The 25,854-nt window shown below is 43.0% G+C and overlaps 1 protein-coding gene across 1 annotated transcript; it reads right to left on the bottom strand.

Annotated features, from left to right (window-relative positions):
• Nucleotides 1-257: 257 nt before the first annotated feature.
• Nucleotides 258-24,874, bottom strand: LOC117659785 (galectin-9-like). Its single transcript, XM_087892009.1, has 8 exons — nt 24,848-24,874; nt 17,019-17,107; nt 13,642-13,849; nt 12,295-12,414; nt 9,693-9,737; nt 3,110-3,154; nt 1,454-1,542; nt 258-474 (listed from the first exon to the last, which is right to left on the bottom strand). The coding sequence occupies exons 1-8, from the start codon at nt 24,872-24,874 to the stop codon at nt 258-260; spliced, it is 840 nt and encodes a 279-aa protein (XP_087748135.1).
• Between the last annotated feature and the right edge of the window lie 980 nt (nt 24,875-25,854).

Below are 25,854 nucleotides of genomic sequence, written 5' to 3' on the forward strand. Positions count from 1 at the left end.
TTACTAGTTCAGGTTTAACCGTGATTTTAGTTGGTGACTGAATTTTAAAACAGTGATTTGCTTTATGGCTACTGTAAAAATAGTTGTAAAATCAGTTCTGGTAACAAGATGACTTGACTTACAACTGCACCACTTATGACCAAAAATCCAGTCCTAATTTTGATTGTAAGCAGTGTAGCTTTTAAGAGTGTTATTGTATGGGCGAACCAAGGATCCTGAAATCCATACATTAGGCTAGCCTGATAAATACATTTAAGTCAGTTCACACAATCATCTGGCCCAGGTGGAGCAACCAGACTGGTTTGACTTACGATAAAGGGTTGGCCACGCAACAGAGGCATCCTACGGGGCAGGTGTCGCTCTGCTGAGCCCCAGCACATGTTGAGCCTAGAGTTTCGAACAATCACATTCTCATCAAACCGTGGATTGAGAAGGAAAGCAGTATCGTTCCCCGCTTTCAGACTGATGTAGAACCTACATAAAAAGACCCAAATGTTGCGCTGCACAATTAACAGGAAACTATCCACATCCAGAAACTACACAATGAACATTCCAACTTCTGAAGATACTATATTGCTGATTCAAAAACCATTATTTTTCTCAAAGGAAATTCCTGTGTGAACCTGGTGAGCAAGAATCTTTTTGCCAAATAGATTCTCTTTTTTTAGGAATTCATCAAGAGATCTCCACTTCTGGAAAAAAGGCATCACTCGATAGATGATAGAGAAAGAGAGATGAGAGAAAGAGAGAGAGATGATAGATGATATAGATGATAGATACAGATAGATAATAGATAGATAGATAGATAGATAGATAGATAGATAGATAGATAGATAGATAGATAGATTAGATAGATAGACAGAGATACTGTATATGATATAGAGATAACCACATTGTACCCTGTCATGCATGGAGGGTGACTAGTAATTATTATTTTTATTTGCACTTGAAAAAAACAATACAGCAAAGTTCATTTTATCATATTTAGCACTTTTGGAATGGGTGTGTGATGCCTGGGTGTGTAACCTTTCTGTTCATTTTATTTCATAGGTCAAGGTAACAGATGTGAACTATGAATGCTGGTGACAGAGAGGTGTCTGGCCAGCTTCTGGTTGGCCAACTTTGCTCCTGGAAGGAATATTTAAGAAGTATCGCCAACTCACTCTAGGTATGCTGATGTTCATTTGTGGTAGCCCTTTATCATCTGTTAATGTAGCTTCACTTTATTTTTCCCCCCAAACACGTTTATTTACTTTTTATGGCTAAAGATAAAATACAAAACACAGAAACACGTGTGCATCATACAGTCTTCTCAAAGGTGCTTTTTCAAAAGGCAACTGACTGTTTTTAACTGTGCAGCTCAAAACCATTCATTTGAAAGGAATTTTGAATAAATGAATTCGGAATAAATTGGGGGAAAGAATTTTTACCAACAATATTTCTCAGCCTTTACCTGTGAGCACAAGGGGGCACAGAACCTGAGACTATTATTGATTTGGATGGAGAAAAGCCCCCATAGATGCTGGCTCGGTAAGGGATAGGCTGTGGAGAGAAAACACACATACACAATATTAGAATTAATCTGAATTTTTTCCCATTTTGCACCTTCAAGTTATCAATAAGAATTTAGCAAAGGCCGATTGGTGTATACAGAGGTTCAGTGGAGGGAGTCTGAAAAAATCAAAATGTTTGAGGTCACCACATAATCAAATCCCTGCTCTTTTTAATGTCGATGCTCATTCACATAAAAAGAGGACTGGGCTTCTATTGACATAATGACTGTTTTGATCTCCTGAGGACATTTTTAAGAATAGCTTTTTCCCCTGAGAAAGCACCAATGGTCCTTCCTGGTCATAGTTGTAAATGTCCATTGACCGCCTTAGCCTCTGGCTAATTTTTTTTTCCAAAGAACCAAGACCGTACCGTGATTCGCTGCTGACCTGTTAGATTTCTTTTCAAAAGTTTTTCTGGCCCAAGCCATTCAGATTTCCCACAATGCCCAAGGAACCTAGTTTAAATCTGATGCATTGTGGGAAATTCTAATGATGCTCAAGCCCAACTCCCAGCACTGATTCCTTCCTATTGCAGCTCTTATTAGAAAAGATACATCAAATTATTAAGGTTGGGTTCATTTTTATTAGATATCTTAGAATTATGCCCTCCTGGATCCTCAGGAGACATATATAACACTCCCCCTTCCATTATCTTTGCATAACAATGACACAATGAGGCTGGTTGAGCTTCTGAGAGAACAGCATGCCCAAAGCCCCCCATGGTAGATGAGGGGCTTGAAGCTGAGTGCTACGCCTAACTACCACCCACATTTGCTCTCCCACATGCTTAATCCTTAAAATATGTTAACATCTCCCAGTTGCTGAGTTCTCAGCAACTGGGAGCCTACACTAATCAACCATATTATGACTGAATGCGATTGTCAGAACTGCCATCATCATTTGCCTGAGTTTCACCACTGTCAGCCTGCCATGGACTGGGGAGGGGGGGAGCCAAAGGGGAGGGGGTTGAATGGGGAAAAAGTGAAACTAATGAACCCAACTACTCATTCTACCATCCAGAGACATCAGCTCAAGATCAAAACTCTGGGAATAGAATAGAATGGAATGCAATGACTCACCAACCCGCCCGCCATTGAAGCACCTGTTCCCAAACCTATTTGGACAATAAGGGACCAGGGAATAAAAGGAATTGGATGGGGAAAATTAACCAGGGAATTTTGGCATGCAAACTTTAGTTCTGGGTTTTGCTACACTGTAATCCACTTGGCTTTTAGTAACAGTATACCTTTCACTACAAACAGAGTCAAGGGTCTTTCTTGACTAAAAGACCAAGTCAGGGCAGGTTTGGCAGTGATGGCCTGATTCACATAATGTGCAACATGGTGACTAGGTACCCATGCTGAGCCAAAATTCCTATCCATGCTCCTTTGTGCCCATTTTAGAGGATTCCTACCTGAGTAATATCAGGCCCCTAAATGTGTGGGACTTTGACTCCCATAATTCCATGCTTGCCTAGGGTTGAAATCCTTCATAATTGATGGGCCAGTAAAAAAAAAGACTTAAGTGCAGATATTGCTAATATGATAACTACTTACAAACATTGGTGGCTGAAAGCATTCTCCAATGGGATAGACACTTGGCTATGAACAAAAAAGAATAGCAGTCAACAAAAAAGAAATAGCAGTTTACATGAAAATATTTTTTTAAAAAATCCAAACATACACATAAGCCAAACATTTCTGAAAAAGCTTGGGAATCCAACAATTCCTTAAAGTAGGACTGACAGTAATTCCTACCCAGTAAGATACTTTTTTTAATCCTGGTTTCTCCTCTTCCTGCAAGAGTTAACTGCTTCGCTATGCCAGTTGCAAAACATCTACCCTTTCAGTTACCCATGATATCTTCTGATAATCTAGGAAATTTCATTAGCAGCTCACAATGGGTACTCCAGTTTCCCCAAAGACCCAGAGTATGGCAACATCACAGCCAGGATGCAAGGACCAGGTCTAGCATAAATAAAAATTTCCCAACCAAGAGCCCCCAACAGCTGTTGTCCCCATATTTCTCAACCTTGGCAACTTTTAAGATGTGTGCATTTTTCAGTAGTTTTCACTTTGTAGCTTACCATCACAGAAGTTTGAGAGAGAGAGAATGTGTGTGTGTGTGTGTGTGTGTGTCTTGCCTGTGTGTGTGTCTGTGTCTTGGGTTGAATAAGCTGGATGGCAATGGCCGGTTTCATCCTAAGGAGTTTTGTTTCGGGTGGATCTCCTAGCCTTAGAAGGAGAGAGAGAAGGAGGAAGGGAAGGGAGAGAAAGACAGAGTGACAGAGAGAGAGAGAAAGAAAAGAGAGAGAAAAGAAAGAATAGAAAGAAAGAAAAAGAAAAAAGAGAGGAAAGGGAGAGACAAGAAAGAAAAGAGAAAGAGAGAAAGAAAGAAAGAAAGAAAGAAAGAAAGAAAGAAAGAAAGAAAGAGAAGGAAGGAAGGAAGGAAGGAAGGAAGAAAGAGGGAGGGAGGGAGGGGAAAATGAATGAAATATAGATGGATGGATGGATGGATGGATGGATGGATGGATGGATGGATACATGGAGGGAGGGAGGAAGGGAAAGAGGGAGAGAGAGAGAATAAAAGGAGAGGAATGAAAGACCACAAACCCTGGCACTAGAAATGGCTTCAGAAGACGCTTTGAAACAGCACAGCAATCCAGGGCTAGAAGGGATCTTGGAGGTCATCTAGTCTAACCCCCTGCTCCAGTAAGAGATCCTTACAAAATCATAGAATAGCAGGGTTAGAAGGGACCTTGGAGGCCATCTAGTCCAAACCCCTGCTCCAGAGAGACCTTATATCGTCTGGATTATTTTGATGCCTCTAACAGAGAGGAAAATTGCCAGAAAAGAGAAGGAGTTTGCTAGGCAAGGCTGCCATGCAGAGGAAGGCAGAGATAGTCCTTGTCTTATGACCACAATTGAGCCCAAATTTTTGATTGCTAAGCAAGAGCGTTGTTAAGTGAGTTTCACCACATTTTACTCAATCCATGACATCTCCTGGCTCTAACAGTCATGTGCAGGCTAGGGAAGAAAATCTGAAGGCATGTGTAATGTTCTAAAGTACAGAAGTTATAGTTAAATGTGTGGCAGAAAGTGAATGCTGGGTATGTTTTTCCAAATGCAGTGAGGTTGAATGTGTATAGTTTTAGAAGAGCTCTGTGTGTGTGTACATACACATACAGTATATATAGTAGATAATGTATCTTTTTGTGTGCCTATACACACTCTATACTATGTAATATGTATGTACACATATGGCATATATACATAGGATTAAATAGTGTATTTTGAATGTTCAGTAGTAATAAATAAATAGACAGGGAAATTGTATCTCACTGAGGCCTTTGAGGTGAGGAGAGGCCAGGCAAGGCGCTTCTTGATGTGAGTGATGTCAAGTTGGCCACGCCCACCCAGTCACATGACCACCCAGCCACGCCTACCCAGCTGGTCCTTAGGGCAGAGAACTAGTTGTTAAATTATTTGAATCCCACTACTGCCTACAGAATGCCCATCCTCCCTCATTCTGGGGTAAAAAAATACCCAGAATGTATGTTGCTAAATGAGAAATTTGTTAAGTGAGTTTTGCCCCATTTTACAACCTTTCTTGTCCAAGTTGTTAAGTGAATCATTGCTGGTGTTAAATTAATAACATGGTTGTTAAGTGAATCTGGCTTCCTCATTAACTTTGCTAGTCAGAAGATCACAAAAGGGGATCACAAGATCCCAAGACACGGAAATCATAAACGTCAGTTATCAAGCAGCCAAATGTAAATCATGTGACCATGGGGATGCTGCAATGGTCATAAGTGTGAAAAATGGTCATAAGTCACCTTTTCCAGTGCCGTTGTAACTTTGAACGGTCGCTAAATGAATTGCTGTAAGTCATGGACTACCTGTTAAGTGTAGTGAGGATAAGGACCATACCACTTTGCTCTGCAGGAAAGGGGTGCAGTTACTGAATGTGACCTGGCTAAGCAAACACCAACAATAATAATACACATAAAGATCAATATCTAAAGTCTGTTTTACAATATTATTTAACCTGCAGGATGAGTGATTAGATTTATATAGAGATAGACCTTGACTTATGACTTATGACACTCCTGACCTACAACAATCTCAGAACTAGTTCAGGCCAAATACATTTAAAATAACCAGATTATTTTTATTTTTTATTTGTTTGCTTGTTAGATTTATACACCATCTTTTGTTTAGGAGCATTTCTTTCCCCAAAGTCTCTACTACAACAACGCTGTGAGATAGGTTGGTCTGACAAACAAGAGGTGGCCCTATGTCATCCAGTTTGGAAACTGGGATTTCTTTAGTCTAACATCTTAATCACTTCACCACACTGGCTAATATTAGTCCAACTACGAAACTATGTGATCGGGCTTGAGAAATCGACACTTACATCTTGAATCCTCCCCTATCCTCTCCCCTTCTCTCCCTCAGGCTTTCTAGCCCCTTCTCTCCATGAGGCTTGCCCCACAGAAGCCTCTCCTCTCCCCTTCGCTCCCTCAGCCTTGCCCCACCGAAATGTCTCCTATACTATCCCTTTCTCTCCCTCAGGCTTTCTAGCTCCTTCTCTCCATGAGGCTTGCCCCACAGAAGCCTCTCCTCTCCCCTTCTCTCCCTCAGGCTTTCTAGCCCCTTCTCTCCATGAGGCTTGCCCCACAGAAGCCTCTCCTCTCCCCTTCGCTTCCTCAGCCTTGCCCCACAGAAACATCTCCTATACTATCCCCTTCTCTCCCTCAGGCTTTCTAGCCCCTTCTCTCCATGAGGCTTGCCCCACAGAAGCCTCTCCTCTCCCCTTCGCTCCCTCAGCCTTGCCCCACCAAAATGTGTCCTATACTATCCCTTTCTCTCCCTCAGGCTTTCTAGCCCCTTCTCTCCATGAGGCTTGCCCCACAGAAGCCTCTCCTCTCCCCTTCTCTCCCTCAGGCTTTCTAGCCCCTTCTCTCCATGAGGCTTGCCCCACAGAAGCCTCTCCTCTCCCCTTTGCTTCCTCAGCCTTGCCCCACAGAAACATCTCCTATACTATCCCCTTCTCTCCCTCAGGCTTTCTAGCCCCTTCTCTCCATGAGGCTTGCCCCACAGAAGCCTCTCCTCTCCCCTTCTCTCCCTCAGGCTTTCTAGCCCCTTCTCTCCATGAGGCTTGCCCCACAGAAGCCTCTCCTCTCCCCTTCGCTTCCTCAGCCTTGCCCCACAGAAACATCTCCTATACTATCCCCTTCTCTCCCTCAGGCTTTCTAGCCCCTTCTCTCCATGAGGCTTGCCCCACAGAAGCCTCTCCTCTCCCCTTCGCTCCCTCAGCCTTGCCCCACCAAAATGTGTCCTATACTATCCCTTTCTCTCCCTCAGGCTTTCTAGCCCCTTCTCTCCATGAGGCTTGCCCCACAGAAGCCTCTCCTCTCCCCTTCTCTCCCTCAGGCTTTCTAGCCCCTTCTCTCCATGAGGCTTGCCCCACAGAAGCCTCTCCTCTCCCCTTCGCTTCCTCAGCCTTGCCCCACAGAAACATCTCCTATACTATCCCCTTCTCTCCCTCAGGCTTTCTAGCCCCTTCTCTCCATGAGGCTTGCACCACAGAAGCCTCTCCTCTCCCCTTCGCTTCCTCAGCCTTGCCCCACAGAAACATCTCCTATACTATCCCCTTCTCTTCCTCAGGCTTTCTAGCTCCTTCTCTCCATGAGGCTTGCACCACAGAAGCCTCTCCTCTCCCCTTCTCTCCCTCAGGCTTTCTAGCCCCTTCTCTCCATGAGGCTTGCCCCACAGAAGCCTCTCCTCTCCCCTTCGCTTCCTCAGCCTTGCCCCACAGAAACATCTCCTATACTATCCCCTTCTCTCCCTCAGGCTTTCTAGCCCCTTCTCTCCATGAGGCTTGCCCCACAGAAGCCTCTCCTCTCCCCTTCGCTTCCTCAGCCTTGCCCCACAGAAACATCTCCTATACTATCCCCTTCTCTCCCTCAGGCTTTCTAGCTCCTTCTCTCCATGAGGCTTGCACCACAGAAGCCTCTCCTCTCCCCTTCTCTCCCTCAGGCTTTCTAGCCCCTTCTCTCCATGAGGCTTGCCCCACAGAAGCCTCTCCTCTCCCCTTCACTTCCTCAGCCTTGCCCCACAGAAACATCTCCTATACTATCCCCTTCTCTCCCTCAGGCTTTCTAGCCCCTTCTCTCCATGAGGCTTGCCCCACAGAAGCCTCTCCTCTCCCCTTCGCTCCCTCAGCCTTGCCCCACCAAAATGTGTCCTATACTATCCCTTTCTCTCCCTCAGGCTTTCTAGCCCCTTCTCTCCATGAGGCTTGCCCCACAGAAGCCTCTCCTCTCCCCTTCTCTCCCTCAGGCTTTCTAGCCCCTTCTCTCCATGAGGCTTGCCCCACAGAAGCCTCTCCTCTCCCCTTCGCTTCCTCAGCCTTGCCCCACAGAAACATCTCCTATACTATCCCCTTCTCTCCCTCAGGCTTTCTAGCCCCTTCTCTCCATGAGGCTTGCCCCACAGAAGCCTCTCCTCTTCCCTTCGCTCCCTCAGCCTTGCCCCACCAAAATGTGTCCTATACTATCCCTTTCTCTCCCTCAGGCTTTCTAGCCCCTTCTCTCCATGAGGCTTGCCCCACAGAAGCCTCTCCTCTACCCTTCTCTCCCTCAGGCTTTCTAGCCCCTTTTCTCTATGAGGCTTGCCCCACAGAAGCCTCTCCTCTCCCCTTCGCTTCCTCAGCCTTGCCCCACAGAAACATCTCCTATACTATCCCCTTCTCTCCCTCAGGCTTTCTAGCCCCTTCTCTCCATGAGGCTTGCCCCACAGAAGCCTCTCCTCTCCCCTTCGCTCCCTCAGCCTTGCCCCACCAAAATGTCTCCTATACTATCCCTTTCTCTCCCTCAGGCTTTCTAGCCCCTTCTCTCCATGAGGCTTGCCCCACAGAAGCCTCTCCTCTACCCTTCTCTCCCTCAGGCTTTCTAGCCCCTTCTCTCTATGAGGCTTGCCCCACGGAAGCCTCTCCTCTCCCCTTCGCTTCCTCAGCCTTGCCCCACAGAAACATCTCCTATACTATCCCCTTCTCTCCCTCAGGCTTTCTAGCCCCTTCTCTCCATGAGGCTTGCCCCACAGAAGCCTCTCCTCTCACCTTCGCTCCCTCAGCCTTACCCCACAGAAACGTCTCCTATACTGTCCCCTTCTCTCCCTCAGGCTTTCTAGCCCCTTCTCTCCATGAGGCTTGCCCCACAGAAGCCTCTCCTCTGCTATCCTGTTCTCTCCAGAGTTATTTTCAAGTTGGGAGGGGGAGTAGAATGTCTAACTAATTAGCATTAGAGCGTGTTATAATAATATAGGAAATACTAATGCTCTGATGGTCATTTTGAAAAATCCTTTCTTAGTGAGCATCTAGAAGTCAAGAGGAACATACGTGGAAAATTTCAAGTTGTAGGCTTAAGATGCGTGGCCTTCAACCCTTCAGCCAGTGAAAAATGCTTCTTAGATGGTACAGGTAGTGTTGCTTAATGAGCGGTCATTTAGCAACTGTCCAAGGTTATGACAACCCACCCCCACCCCGAAGGTACTTATAACCTGGTTTCTGACAGGAATACACACACCTCTAGCCACATGACCACATTTTGGGAACTTGGCAACTGGCTCACTTTTCATCAGTTGCAATGTTCCATGATCACGTGACTGCAATTTGTTTTTGCTGGTTTCAGCCTTTTTGGTTGGTTTCTGCTAAAAACACCCTCATGGGAGGGGACCCCCTTGATGACAGCAGCTTTGACTTTACAACTGCTCCGTTTGCTTAGCAATTGTCACAAAAAAAGTTCGTAAAATCAAGCCAGTCCTCAATTTATGACAATCATGATTTACAGACAGAAATTCTAGGCTCCATTGCAATCGTAAGTCAAGGACTACCTGATAATACAAAAATGTGGTGCTTGTGAAGTTTAGCAATCTCGCTAAACTTCAAAAAATGGAGTGGTGTGATGGGTTCTCCACTGCCACTGGTCCTGTCAGAGCACCCAACGAGGTCAAAAAAATCAAGATGGCATCTAATGCCATGCAATCAAAGTTGTGTCTCTGTTGAAGTGCATGTTGTCTGTGACACACACGAGGGATTGTTGGCATTTTTTTTTTAGTAAAGAACTGTATGTCATACCTGTAAGGATATTGGGCAAATTGGTTTAGAACAAACTGGATCGGCCTAGAAAAAAAACAGAAATCAAAGGAAATTGTATGAACAAGTATCAGAATGGAGAGTGACTTCTAGGTCAGAGTTTCTCAACCTCAACAATTTTAAAATGTGCGGCCTTCAACCCCCAGAATTCTTCAGCCAGTGAAAAATGCTTCTTAGACCAGGGGTGTCAAACTCAAGGCCTGGGGGCTGGATCTGGCCTGTGGGGTGCTTAGATCTGGCCCGCCCTGGAAACAGCAAAAGACCGGCCCACGGTGCCTCTGCCAGCAAAAACGGAGCTCGTGAGGGCTGTGTGGGGCCCTCCTGAGCTCTGTTTTCTCTGGCAGAAGGTTGCAGGAGGCCATCCCAGCCAAAAACAGCTTGTGAGGGCTGCGTGTGGCCCTCCCCAAGCTCAGTTTTTGTTGGCAAAGGGTTTTCAGGAGGCTATCACAGCCGAAAATGGAGCTCAGGAGACCGTTTCCACTGGTTGAGCGCTCAGGCCACCATAGGCACCCCAACGATATGAGTGACATGCTGGTCACACCCACCCCGGCCCCCTGAGGTCAAACACAACCCTGATGCAGCCCTTAATGAAATCGAGTTTAACACCCCTGTCTTAGATGGTACAGGTAGTGTTGCTTAATGAGCAGTCATTTAGCAACTGTCCAAGGTTATGACAAACCCCGCCCCCCAAAGGTACTTATAACCTGGTTTCTGACAGGAATACACACACCTCTAGTCACATGACCATGTTTCGGGAACTTAGCAACTGGCTCACTTTTCATCAGTTGCAATGTTCCATGATCACGTGACTGCAATTTGTTTTTGCTGGTTTCCAGCCTTTTTGGTTGGTTTCTGCTAAAAACACCCTCATGGGAGGGAACCCCCTTCATGACAGCAGCTTTGACTTTACAACTGCTCCGTTTGCTTAACACCTGTCACAAAAAAAGTTCGTAAAATCAAGCCAGTCACATAGATGCCTCAACTTATGATAATCATGACTTACGGACAGATAATTCTAGGCTCCATTACAGTCGTAAATCAAGGATTACCTGATAATATAAAAATGTGGTGCTTGTGAAGTTTAGCAATCTCGCTAAACTTCAAAAGATGTAGAGGTGTGATAGGTTCTCCACTGCCACCGGTCCTGTCAGAGCACCCAATGGGGTCAAAAAAATCAAGATGGTGTCTAATGCCATGCAATCAAAGTTGTGTCTCTGTTGAAGTGCATGATGTATATGACACATTTGAGGGATTGTTGGCATTAGGCCACCACCTGGACTTTTTTTTTAATCTTTCCCCCATATCACTCAGGAATTGTTGGTTCTGCAACCCAACAAGACAGACACAGACTTCAGAGGATAATTAGAACTGCAGAAAAAACAATTGCTATCAACCTGCCTTCCATTGAGGACCTGTGTACTGCACAAGTCAAAAAGAGGGCTGTGAAAATATTTACAGACCCCTCACATCCTGGACATAAACTGTTTCAACTCCTACCCTCAAAATGACGCTATAGAGCACTGCACACCAGAACAACTAGACACAAGGACAGTTTTCCCCCTGAATGCCATCACTCTGCTTAACAACTAATTCCCACAACACTGTCAAATAATTTACTGTATTTTTCGGATTATAAGATGCTCCGGACTATAAGACGCACCTACCTCTTTTGGGGAGGAAAACAAGAAAAAGAAATCTGCCTCTGCTTCCTAGCAATTTTGCCTTATTGCAACAAACAGCAAATAGCCTGCTTTACTTTCATTTTCGTTTTCAGCATAGCTTGATTAGCACAAGAAAAAAAAATCTGCTCCCAGCAATTTACCTCCCTGGCCTGAGCAGCAATAGGCAATAGGCAATGGCAATCCCTAGCCTGAAACAGCTGAGAGTTGGGAGGCTGATCCAAAGGACAATCAACTTGTGCTAATTAGGCTGTGCTGCAGCTGAAATGGGCTGTTTCTTCTTGCTGCTTGCTGCAAGGAGGTAAATTGCTGGGAGGCAGAGGCCAAAGGGTGGGGGCCAGTGGGTGGGCGGGGCTACATTCAGTGTATAAGACGCACCCAAATTTTCACCTCCTTTTAGGGGGGAAAATGGTGCCACTTATACTCCGAAAAATACGATACTAAGTCTGCACTACTATTAATTTTGTCATCGTTCCTATCACCCATCTCCTCCCACTTATGACTGTATGACTGTAACCTTGTTGCTGGTATCCTTACGATTTATATTGATTGTGTCCTAGTATGATTTGATTGCTTATTTGTATCCTATGACTATCATTAAGTGTTCTACCTTATGATTCTTGACGAATGTATCTTTTCTTTTATGTATACTGAGAGCATATGCACCAAAGACAAATTCCTTGTGTGTCCAATCACACTTGGCCAATAAAGAATTCTATTCTATTTTAAAACTGTAGAAAATATTTGCATTATTCAAAGACCGGAACGAAAGAGAAAAGACATATATTTATCCTGTCTAAATACTCCAAACATTTAATCCTCCCAAAAATAAGGGTACCCATTTGTTTATCAGAGGGAGGCAGAAGAGGTGTTTTATAAATAAGATGAATCAATGGAATACCTACAATTTGATCTTGGAAGCTGATTGAGTCCACGTCTAGTTCTCCTGAAATTCCCATGTATTCTACTCGGGAAAAAGGGATCCTATGTTTGAATTCCAAATACAGGTTTCCATCTACGAGAACCTGGCACACACAGAAGGGAGCAACTTGTCATATTAAATCACAACAAGAAAAATAAGAGAGAAGGAAATGTCTGTGGAGATTCTTGATCATCCAGCAATTATATACTGCCCCATGATGCTTTAGAGCACTTGCTGGGCGGTTTACAATGACAGCATATTGCCCCCCACAATCTGGGTCCTCATTTACTGACCTCAGAACAATGGAAGGCTGAATCAAACCTCAGCCAGTCAGGATCAAACTCCTGTGGGCAGAGTTAGTCGGCAATACTCTATTCTAACCTCTGCGCCACCAGAGCTCCAGGTCATGGTTATCCCAAAGGTTTTTTCTTTTCATTTTTCTTTGAAAATGTTTCGCTTCTCATCCAGAACTGAAGAAGCCTCTTGGATGAGAAGCGAAATGTTTTCAAAGAAAAAAACCCCAGGAAGTCCAGTTGTCTTTTGGAAAAAGCACCTTTGGGACAACAGAGATGGGAGCAAAACAATGGTTGAACTCACCTAACAAGTTAACCCCGATTAGTAGGTTATGAATAAGGCCAACTGGGAAGTTGTGAACCATGTTTTAGAAATGATAAGGACTAGATTCCCCAAAAACACTTAAACCAAGTTGAGATTACTGGTGGTGCTTGCCTTACAACCAATCTCTTAGTGACAGATCATCCAAACCTTTCTCTCCCAATTGTGTTTTGGGCACTTGGCAACCATTCTGCATTTGCTATGCCCCTCTATCATGGGACTGCAATTTATGATGTTTTTGTGGAAAATCGGCATTTACTTCTAATTTTCAGCAAAAATGGCCCACAGTAAAGAATGGTTCACTTAATGAACACTGCAAAAAATCAGTAAAAACAAATCCAATCATGTGATGACCTACATTATGACAGTCACAATTGATGATCATAATGGGAAGGCCCCATTGGGAGACTGTATGGAGCACCCAAAGTGGGTAAGAGACTGGATGAATTGCTCTGTGAAGGAGACGGTTTCTAAACTGATAAATAAAAATAAAGACAAGCTCAAAAGAAAATGTGCCCAAAACTCCATCGGTTTATGCGTGCATTGATGGGGCCCATTTTGCATTTGCACTTAGCAAGGGATGCTTTGAGACATTTTATATTTTACACATTTTGAAAAATGCTTTTCCATTGCTACAAGGTCAATAACCAAACCAAGTGTATTTTTTAAAAAGGTGATGATTATAACCCACAAAGAGGACTTATCGCTTTCATACCACATAGGAGGAGATGTTCACAAGAAACTGGATCTCAAAAGGATGCCCTTTGCAGAAAACCATATTATCTTTTCTTTCTTCGTCCTGCCAGTCGCCATTTTCGTGTGAATTGCATATAATACAATTCTGATCAAAACGGACGTTGAAATGGAAAGCGACATCTGATTTGGGCACTTTGCAAGTGCCACACTGAAAGTCAACCCGGAATCTGCAGAGAGAGCAAGAAAGAGAAATTTACGGATTGACAGAGTTGGAAGGGACCTTGTAGGTCATTTAGTCCAACCCCCACCCCACCCCCGCCCATCTGGATGAGGACCATGTGGTATTAAGGTAAATTGAAGAAGGAAGAAGGAAGAAGGCCCTGGCAAACCTCTTACAAATAATGTTTTTATTCATTTGTTCCACAATACCAGTGTTTCTTAATTTTGGGCATTTGAAGATGTATGAATTTCAACTCCCAGAATCCCCCAGTCAGCATCTGAAAGTTCCCTAGGTTGGGAAACATCGCCAGCACAGGCTTGAAATGCTAAATTTAATCTGTGTTTTTGGAACAATCCTGAACTGAACACACTCAAAGCTGTAGAGATGATAGTAAATTTTAGGGAAATTCTGTTGTGGCCCTGTGGGAGTCCGGTTTGGAGGGGTTGGAACCCGGACCTTTCCACAGGGATGGCACACCTCTCCCTCAGCATGTTTGGAGAGGTCAGGGGCTGAGGGCGATGCTGTCCCAGGCCCCTCAGGCATTGGCAGAGGTGATCGACTAGATGGGGAGCTGCTGGCTTCACAGATATTCATAGACTGGAATAGATCAGCCAATGAATAGGCATAGCAACTAAGTCAGCCAATGGGGAGTTTGGATGGTAACAGGTCAACCAATGGGGACTGTTTAGAAATAGAAATTTAAGTAAGAAGTCTGGGCGTGGCTTCACCCTGCAGCTTTAAGCTCTGGGTCTGATTTCGTGCTGAGAACTAAACAAGTCTGGGCTTGCCTGCTCTGAACTCTGAACTGAAACTAGTCTGCTGTACTCTGCTTGTGTTCTGCTTGTAACTGCTACCACGTTGGAAGACATCAGCTATTGGTATTGTACATTTATCTTCATGTGTTATATTTATTTATTTATTTATTTATTTATTTATTTATTTATTTATTTATTTATTTATTTATTTATTTGATAATATTTATATGCCGCCCTTCTCCCGAAGGACTCGGGGCGGCTCACAGCAATAAAACAAAACAATAAATAATGCTAAAAATCCAAATTAAAATCCCCAAATTAAAATTATAGCTCCCAAACAGATCAGAAGATCTGCTGAAAAAGCCATGGTCACTGCGGAAAGAGCGGAGGTCAGGGGCCGTCCGGAGCCCAGTGGGTAACTCGTTCCAGAGGGTCAGTGCGGCCACAGAGAACGCCCTCATCCTGGGCGCCCCCAGCCGACATTGTCTGGCTGATGGCACCCGGAGGAGGGCAGACCTATGTGAGCGCACTGGGCGGTGGGAGGCCAGTAGGAGGTGGTCCTGCAAGTACTCTGGGCCCATGCCATGAAGGGCTTTATAGGTAAGCACCAGCACCTTGAAGCGGATCCAAAGGATCACCGGCAGCCAGTGCAGCTCGCACAGGAGAGGTGTAACACGGGAGTAATGGGAAGCTCCCGTAACAACCTGCGCGGCTGCATTCTGGACCAGTTGGAGCCTCCGGGTGCACCCCAAGGGCAGCCCCATGCAGAGGGCATTGCAGTAATCCAGATAAGAGATAACGAGAGCATGAATGACTGTACGGCGGGCATCCCTATCTAGGAAAGGTTGCAACTGGTGCACCAGGCGATCCTGTGCAAAAGCCCCCCTGGTCACGGCCGTATATAAAGAAGTTAATGAATCCAGCTGAATCAGTTATCTGTGTGTGCTTTCTGGATTTTTGTCACAAGCTCTGACAGACGCGAGGGAGGATTGACTGCTGACAGGAAGTGGATCTCCTCTGATGAGGAACAGCTGCCTTCTCCACTAGATCCAAGGGCAAAGAGAGCAGAGCGTAGGCAGACTTAGAGAAGGGCTGCTTGGCTGCTCGGAAGAGGGTCGCCCCACCTCTCCTCACAGTGAACACCTGGAGTGGAGTGACTTAGGGAAAAGTTGTGGGGAGTCGTGGGTTTTTTAAAAAATACCTCTCTGATGATCCCAGCTGAATTGTCTGATCGGCAGAGAGGTATTTTTTAAAAAATAACTCTCTGCCGATCAGGCAACTCAGCTGGGATCGTCAGAGACTTTTCAAAGCATTTTTTTACCACTTCTTCAGCCAAGAGGTTGCAGAAAAAAATGCTTTGAAAAGCCTCTGATGATCCCAGCTGAGCCGCGCGATCATCAGAGGCTTTTTTTTTTACTTTTAAAAGCATTTTTTCATCGGAAGAGGTTGTAGAAAAAATGTTTTTAAAAGTAAAAGAAAAAAAGCCTCTGATGATCATGCGGCTCAGCTGGGCATGGGAGGGTGGGCGCGCAGGGATTTTTGCTACCGGTTCTCCGAACCACCCGCCGCCATTGCTATCGGATCAGGCGATCCGATCCGAACCGGGAGCATTTCACCCCTGCTCTGTACTCTATTTTCTATTCTATCCTATCTTACCTTATTCTATCCCATCCCATCCCATCCAAACCCAACCCATCCCATTCCCATAATTTTTATTCTATTCTTATTTTGCAATACAATAGGTGCTGAAATTTCAGTGAGACTGAGGTACCCTTCATACAGATAGTTAATTTATGACTGGCTGCTTAGTTTGAAGTTACAATGGATTCCACAGGACTACTTATGACCAGATTACAAGGTTTCAAGAGTTGCCAGGTCATATGAGTGCATTTCACTCACCTGCAAACTGTCCCTAGCCAACCCCCCCCCACAATAAATGTCTTTTGGCCGACAGTTCAGAGTCATTAATTAGCCCTTCCTGATGTGCCAGGAATGGGCTCATCCTCCTTCAAGCCGACCTCCGAGGAAGAGTGAGAGAAGTTGTCCAAGGGAGACATCACAGAGTTATGGCTCCCCAACCCTATCTTACAATATGAATGTGCTGGGAATGGGTTTGTTTAAGAAGTGTTTGTATCATAAAGCAACATGAGTGAAGATTCAAATTGACTAACTATTTCTTGTACTTATTTGCAAAACTTCAAATCTGTTGGAAAAGCTTCATTTTGTTACAGAACTCACTCCCATCAATGGTAGATGATGGTTATACAATACGGACTGAAAGGTCCACCTTGTTCAAAAATGGAACTTTCTTCTGGTTGCGGCTTCACTGGTTCCATGACTGTCTAAATATTTTGAAAAAAATTGGATTTTTTTGGTGGAACTTCCCATACACTTTTTTTCTCCTCCCCTTGAATGACTCACCTTTTGCAGGACTTCAAAACACTTCCTGTGACTAATACGACCATCCCATCTTTCAGGCCACCACTAATTGGACCAATAAATGGAACAGTCTGACCAGAAATTAAAAGAAAAAAAAAACATTAAATGGAGAATTTGCTGCAGTTCAAAGACATCAATTCAACTGGTTCATGAATAAGTGCCTGGGAAATATAATAATATGTCTGCCTCCATCCTCCCCCGAAACTGCTTTAAAACACTTTTTCTTAATCTCAGAACTTTCATGATGTATGAACTTCAATTCCCAGCATTCCCCAGGTCCACCACCAGTAATATTTTCCCAACCAAGAGCTCTTGACAACTGTTAAACTGGTATTTGTCAACCTTGGGCACTGTACGTCCACTCTGGGGACTTCATCTCCCAAAATTCCCCAGACAGAGAGCTGCCTAAAGAATTCTGGGAGTTGACGTCCATACTTCTTAAAGTGCCCAACATTGAGACATACAGCAATATACACAGAGATTAATGATTGAACCTCAGTCTTTACCCAGGCACACTTTAGCTTCATGTAGCATCTTAATTTATTTACTTTATTTATATTTTAGTATATATTTTTGTGTTTGTGTTTATCTTTTTTGATTTTAAGCCATCCAGAGTTATCATGAGGTAAGATAGGCAACCAATAAATTGTATATATAAATACATACATCTCAGGCAAACTGCATAAACAAACAGATAAAACAGACAAAACAAAGCAAGCAAACTGCACAAATAAACAGATGAAACAAACAGACTCCCAGGATTCTTTCTTAGGACTAGTACTCTTCAATATCTTCATAAACGATTTAGATGAGGGCGTAAAAAGGACATTTCCAATTTGGAGGAACAGCCTCAAGATAGGTTCAAGATCCAGAAAGACCTTAGAGAAGAGAAGAGAAGAGAAGAGAAGAGAAGAGAAGAGAAGAGAAGAGAAGAGAAGAGAAGAGAAAAGAAAAGAAAAGAAAAGAAAAGAAAAGAAAAGAAAAGAAAAGAAAAGAAAAGAAGGAATGGGATGGAATGGAATGGAATGGAATGGAATGGAATGGAATGGAATGGAATGAAACATAAGTGGAGTGGAGTGGAGTGGAGTGGAATGGAATGGAATGGAAAGGAATGGAACATAAGTGGAGTGGAGTGGAGTGGAGTGGAGTGGAGTGGAATGGAATGGAATGGAATGGAATGGAAAGGAATGGAACATAAGTGGAGTGGAGTGGAATGGAATGGAATGGAATGGAAAGGAATGGAACATAAGTGGAGTGGAGTGGAATGGAATGGAAAGGAATGGAACATAAGTGGAGTGGAGAGGAGTGGAGTGGAGTGGAGTGGAATGGAATGGAATGGAAAGGAATGGAAAGGAATGGAACATGAGTGGAGTGGAGTGGAGTGGAGTGGAGTGGAGTGGAGTGGAATGGAATGGAATGGAGGTACCTGGCTCAACAGTAGTAACTGGGAGAGGGATCTTGGGGTCCTAGTAGACAACCACTTAAATGTGAGCCAGCCGTGTTCTGCAGCTTCCAAAATGTCAATGCAGTCCTAGACTGCAACAACAGAGGGGTTGCATCAAGGTCACATGAAGTGTTACTACTGTTTTATACTGCTTTGGTAAAGCCACACTTGGAATATTGCACCAGTTTGGATGTGATATAATGATATTTATAATGATATAAAAAAGATGTTGAGACTCTAGAAAGAATGCAGAGAAGAACAACAAAGATGATTAGGGGACTGGAGGCTGAGACATATGAAGAATAGTTCCAGAAATTCGGTATGTCTCGTTTAGGACTAGAGGTGACAAGATACCAGCGTTCTGCAACCTAGAACTAAGGAGAAATTTCCTGACAGTGAGAACAATTACTCGGTGGAAGGGCTTGTCTTCAGAAGTTGTGGATGTTCCATCACTGGAGATTTTTAGAAGAGACAGGTGTCAACCCTGAATCAAAGCTGGCTGGGGCCATCTTCAGAGTTGCTACACATTAGGGGAAGGAAGAAAATATACTGCTCAAAAAAATAAAAGGAACACCTTATTAAATACTTTGTTCTTTAATACAGTAGTTTATACACTGCTCAAACAACTAAAGGGAACACAAAACTACTGTATGTAACAAACAAAGTATTTAATAGTTTTAAAGTATTTAGGCTATTTCATTCATTCAGATCTTGGATGTCTTCTGCTTGTGTTCCCTTTATTTTTTTGAGCAGTGTAGTTAGATAGGGTTTGTAGCCAAAACAATAAAGTTTTCCTGTGGGAACCAAGGACGTTCTCACAGGTAACTGGCCAAGGAGGGGGAAGTAACCAGGCAACCGGCCAGCAACTGGATTGGACAGCGTGACCAGTGACCTGGGGGTGGGGAAGGGAAAACTCTTACTTTTAATTAGGTGAAAGTCATGGGAACTTTAGGGTTGGCTTTCACCAGTTGTGCTAATATGATGTATCCAATAAAACTGTTTTTTGAGGAATTTGTCTGCCTCGGAGTTCTGATTTCTATGGGTGCATCAAGCCGACTATCTTTCAACTCTCTAATCTAATTGGAGCTGCTCTCCGTTGTCCTGAACCCCGGATGCTCACCCAGGCTACCGAGCTAGCGGCAAAGACTCACGGAAGATTGCGGAATGGAGAAACAAAGTTTTAACTGTTGATAGAATCTATTCCATGTAGCATAGTATTCTGTTTCTCCTTTATCTTTTATTTTTAGCACAGACTAGTATCTTCCTTATCGTCTCCTCCTCTGAAGGGGTATTTTTGCTCTTCCACTGCTGCGTGTACACAATTCTTGTTGCGGTCAAGATGTGTAATATTAGGTATATTGTCCCTTTATCATAACCATCTGATATAATGCCTAATAAAAATAATTCTGATTTAAACGCTATATGTTGTCTGGTCATTTTTCCTAACCGCATATGAATTTGTATCCAAAATTTCCTTGCCTTTATACAGGTCCACCACATGTGGTAATATGTGCCAGATAATTGTTTACATTTCCAACAATTTGGGGACATATTGTTAAACATTTTGGCCAATCTTGCCAGGGGCAGATGCCACCTATAGAACATTTTATAGAGATTTTCCTTATATGATGTGGCCATTGTCAGTTTCTGATTTCTCTCACAAAGCTTTTGCCATTTATCCAAATCTATATTATATCCAAAATTTTTAGCCCATACAATCATCTTCTCTTTAACTTGTTCTTCTTCCATTTTATAATTTAATAAATAATTGCTTAGTATCCTTATCAATTTGTCATCAGTCCCCACTAATATCTTGTCCAATGTTGTTAGTTCTCTATAAAAACCCCATGTTTTCACATCTTTCACATAACACGATTGTATCTGCAGATATGACCACCACTCTAATTCCACCCCTTGGTCTTTTAGTTCTAATCTGGTTTTCAATTCACCATTCTCATTTAGTATATCCTTATAAGAAATATTTCCATATTTATAAGATTTGGGTGTATCAATGCTTCTAAGGTGGAGAGCCAGACTGATATTTCCCTATAGTTTTGTTGTTTAATTTTGTCCCACACTGATAACCAGGCGTTTCTTACATAATGCCTTTGGAAATATCGATGTGCCATGTTTCTCCCGTACCAGAGAAACACATGCCACCCAAGCTGAAGGTCGTGACCCTCCAATAATAATAGCGTTCTATTCCTCAAAGTTATCCACTCTTTCACCCATTGAGTGCAGCTGCTTGGTAATACAATTCCCAGTCAGGAAGACCAAAACCTCCTTTCCCTCTTGACTCTTGAAATAGTTTCAGTTTTATTCTCTGATTTTTTCCTTGTCAAATGAATTTCAACATTATTTTATTCAATTCCTCAAAATATTTTTTCTCTAGTTTTATTGATATTGTTTGGAATAAAAAAAGTATCTTTGCCAGTATGCTCATCTTTATTGCGGCTATTCTACCCATCATGGAAAGTTGCAAGCTTTTCCATCTCTCCATATCCAGTTTAATTTGATGCATTAATTTTGTATAGTTGTCCTCTTTGATCGTTATACATCTTACTGTTAGATAGATTCCTAAATTTCACTTTTTTCACTATCTGGATATTTGTTTTCTTTATTAATTCATCCCTCTGTTTATTTGTAAGATTTTTAACTACCATTTTGGTTTTTTCCCTCATTTATTTTTAATCCAGCAACCTCTCCATATTCCTCTAATTTCTCTCTGAGTCTCAGGCCTGATTCTAATGGTTTCTTTTTTACTTTCACTTTCACTTTCACTTTCTTATTTTTACCCTGGAGGGGCTGGGCAGGGAGCCCTTTCCTGCCTCTCTACTTCCCTGTGCTTGGGACAGGGCTGATCACCGCTCAAGCATTTGAAAATGAAACCGCTCAACCCTTTCCCCAGCTTCACTCCTCCAGGCCTGCAGCAGCTGCTTTGCAAAACATCCCCCCTCTCTTTCCAGAAATGCTCACTGACAAATTTTCCCAGAAATAACCATGTTGTAACATTTAGGTTGGAAGAATGGACAACTGATCCTGTTGCTATGACAAGGTGTCAGAATCCTGAAAGTCATATGATTTTGTGGTTTTAAGGTATATAATGAAATATTGAATAATGGGAGGTTGCCAATCAGCCTCCAACCGTCCCTTTTGACTGCTTGTCTGGTTGACCCTCGTTGCAATGTGATTAATATAGGTGCCCTATGTTTGCTATGCTTTAAATTCTAATAAACCTCTGAATCCTAAAATGGGACTTTTGTGGTATGCTGTCTGTTCAATTCTTATTAAGTGCAGCTATGCTCACTGTTTTTTCCCCTGACACTGTGTATTTTCACTTTTACTATTGGACATATATATTATACCTAGTTGTAAACTCAGAATAATAATTATTTTCTTATATAATTCTAACTCTATTTTGATGTCCAATCTGGTGTTTTTTTATCTGATGTTTCTGTGCTTTTATTTTGATTGGGAGTAAGAAATTATTTTTATTACATATTTATATCTGTACTGCAGAAAGTTCCAAATAAATCTCTATTTTGTCACTTTTTAACTTTTCCCCCTTTTTGATCCCCTTTCCCTCAATTTTTCCTTTTTTGATATTTTGTATTTCAAGTATAGATGCTTGAAATACAAAATGTCTTTTTTAAAAAAATCTTCAAGCAAACATTGGCATGATAAAGGACCAAAATGGCAGGGACCTAACAGAGGCAGAAGAGATTAAGAAGAGGTGGCAAAATTACACAGAAGAACTATACAAGAATGAGCTTAGCGTCCCTGATAACCAAGATGGGGTGGTCACTGACCTCGAGCCAGACATCCTAGAATGTGAAATCAAATGGGCTTTAAGAAATCTGAGCAATAACAAAGCTAGTGGAGGTGACAGTATTCTAGCTGAGCTATTCAAAATCTTAAAAGATGATGCAGTAAAAGTGCTACGCTCAATTTGCCAGCAAATTTGGAAAATTCAACAGTGGCCACAGGATTGGAAAAGGTCAGTTTACATTCCAATTTCAAAGAAAGGCAATGCCAAAGATTGTTCAAACTATCGCACCATTGCACTTATTTCACATGCTAGTAATGCTTAAAATCCTACAAGCTAGGCCCCAGCAGTATGTGGATTGAAAACTACCAGAAGTACAGGCAGGATTTTGAAGAGGCAGAGGAACTAGAGATCAAATTGCCAACATACCCTGGATCATGGAGAAAGCTAGGGAGTTCCAGAAAAACATCTACATCTGCTTCATTGACTATGCTAAAGCCTTTGATTGTGTGGATCACAACAAATTGTGGCAAGTTGTTAAAGAGATGGGAGTACCAGACCATCTTATTTGTCTCTTGGGAAACCTGTATGCGGGTCAAGAAGCAACAGTGAGAACTGGACACGGAACCACTGATTGGTTCAAAATTGGGAAAGGAGTCCGGCAAGGCTCTATACTGTCACTGTGCCTATTTAATTTATATGCAGAGCACATCATGAGAAAGGCGGGGCTAGATGAATCAAAAGTTGAAATTAAGATTGCCGGGAGAAATATCAACAACCTCAGATATGCAGATGATACCACTCTAATGGCAGAAAGCGAAGAAGAACTAAAGAGCCTCTTGATGCAAGTGAAGAAGGAGAGTGCAAAAGTTAGCTTGAAACTCATAATTAAGAAAACTAAGATCATGGCATCTGGCCCTCTCAATTCCTGGCAAATAGATGGGGAAGAAATGGAAGTAGTGACAGATTTTATTTTCCTGGGCTCCAAGATCACTGCAGATGGGGACTGCAGCCAAAAAATTAAAAGATGCTTGCTTCTGGGGAGGAAAGCTTTGGAAAATCTAGATAGCTTACTAAAAAGCAGAGACATCATCCTGCCAACAAAAGTGCGTATAGTCAAGATTACGCAAGCTAAATGTTGGAGATGTGACTGTGATGACGCAACTTATTATCATATATGGTGGACTTGTAGAAAAATCAAAGCATTTTGGATAAAGATTTGGTGGGTGATGCAGAATATTCTTAAAAAGAAACTGAAATTTACTCCACAGTTGTTTTTATTGGGTATAACCACAGATTGTACAGTTGTAGAGACTAAATTGATTTTGAACTTGATAACAGCAGCAAGATTGTTGGTTGCACAACATTGGAAGAAGGACTTTTTGCCTACTATTGATGATTGGATATTGAAAGTAACTAATTTAGCTGAAATGGCTAAAATTTCAGCATTTTTGAAGGATCACACACAAGAAAGATATATACAGGACTGGAGAAGATGGATTGATTATATACAAAATAAGTATCAGACCAAAAAATATCAAATAGCTTACGAATGATTTTTTTTTTTTATTATTTGTACAAGTGCTATATAAGTGATATTAGAAATATTATGTTTAAGAAATAGGATTTCATATATGGGGGGTTAAGGGAATTTTTCTTTTAGGGGTGTTAGCTTAATTGGTTATGCAATTTAGTTTACTGTTAAAGCTTAATAGAAATACCTTGTGTTCTGCTCTGGGAAGTCGGGGAAGGGGAGGGGGGGTGGGGGTTGTGGGGAAATTGTATTTGTTGTAAAACTTTTTCATAAAAAAAAAAAAAAAGATTATGGTTTTCCCAGTTGCAATGTATGGCTGTGAAAGTTGGACCATAAGAAAGGCTGAGTGCCAAGGAATCGAGGCCTTTGAACTATAGTGTTGGAGAAGATTCCTGCGAGTCCCTTGGAGTGCAAGGCGATCAAACCGGTCAGTCCTAGAGGAGATCAACCCTGACTGCTCTTTAGGAGGCCAGATCCTGAAGATGAAACTCAAATACTTTGGCCACCTAATGAGAAGGAAGGACTCACTGGAGAAGAGCCTAATGCTGGGAAAGATTGAGGGCAAAAGAAGAAGGGGACGACAGAGAACGAGGTGGCTGGATGGAGTCACTGAAGCAGTAGGCGTGAATTTAAATGGACTCCGGGGGATGGTAGAGGATAGGAAGGCCTGGAGGAACATTGTCCATGGGGTCACGATGGGTCGGACATGACTTAGCAACTAACAACAACATTTCAAGTATTTCATCTCTCTTTGAAAATAAATAAAGTCAACTTTTTTAAAATAAAATATTACATTAAAAAAAACTCCTGCTTATGCAGCGGGTTGGAAAGGACCTCCAAGGTCCCTTCCAATTGTGTTATTCTGTTAAGTAACAGGTGAACCTCATCCTAAAAAGCCACATAACCTGACTTGGCGCAATCACGGTTATGCCTTTTTTGGAATCAAGGGCACCAGGGGAACAGCCCGCCACAAGATACTGAATTATAGGATGCCTGGCATCGTAAAGTGAAGTGGGTAGGTGGGAATCCCTTTCCGTCCCTTCCCTTCTTAAGCAAACCCAACTTACCGGTTTCAAATAAGGTGACAAGGCCATATTCAGCAGCTGGCAGTGGAATCCGAGAAAGAAAAGGAAATTCTGGCAAGTTTGCCAATAGGACTTTTTCCTCCCACTGTAAGGGAATGAGATCCTCGCACATGCAGCTTCGCGCTTAAATAGAGCGGAGTGGAGCCACGAGGTGGGGGAGGTAAAAGAAAGGGGCGGAGCCTTTCTGGAGGGGGAGGGGGCAGAGGGAGGAGATAAATTGCTGCCTAAAAGGCCACAGTGAATTGAAAGTGAGAGGATGGGATGCTGGTCAGACAATCTGCTTGCCCCCATTCCTTACGCCCCCTCAATTTTCCACCCACTCTCTGGTTTTTCCCTGTCATTAGTCACAGAGGTGGGTTGGAAGGAGGTTATGGGTCAATTTAAGGTAGAATTGCAACATACCATGATTGGGGACATGGGACCAGAATTGAAATATTGTGGGGGTTTACACCACAGGGACGAACCTACAGCTAATTGCTTTCCAAAGTCAGCCTATTTTGGGGGGGGGGGGCGGGTGTGTGTGTGGAATCTCACAAGCCAGAACCTTCCAAGAAGGCAGACTACAATCTCCATAATCCTTAGCCATTTGTCCTGAATGGTATAAGGTCTCCTGCTCGAGAGGGGGGGGGGCGGAGGTTGGACTAGAAGACCTCCAAAGCCCCTTCCAATTCTCTTATTCTGCATTCTGCTCATGGGCGAAATCATCTGGTGGTACTTCAGTGAGGTCAGGTATGACCAAATGAAAAGAAAAAAATCAACTTGCAATCCTGTAATGAAGCAAAGCAAGGACATCTTTCAGCTGGAAGCAGCTTGCAAAGAGCAATCACTGGGGTGGGGAGGAGGGGCAGTGACAGGGGTCAATAGAACGGGGGGAGCAAGTAAGCCCTCCTGCCCCCTTACCTACCATTAACCACACATGCTGTTTCTGCAAGACCCTGGTGGATAATCTTTGGCTTATTTTCACTTTCTTATTTTTAGGATGGAGGGGC

This window comes from Pantherophis guttatus, chromosome 1 (genome assembly GCF_059756535.1).
Source record: "Pantherophis guttatus breed Tessera chromosome 1, ASM5975653v1, whole genome shotgun sequence".
NCBI classification, from domain to species: Eukaryota; Metazoa; Chordata; class Lepidosauria; order Squamata; family Colubridae; genus Pantherophis; species Pantherophis guttatus.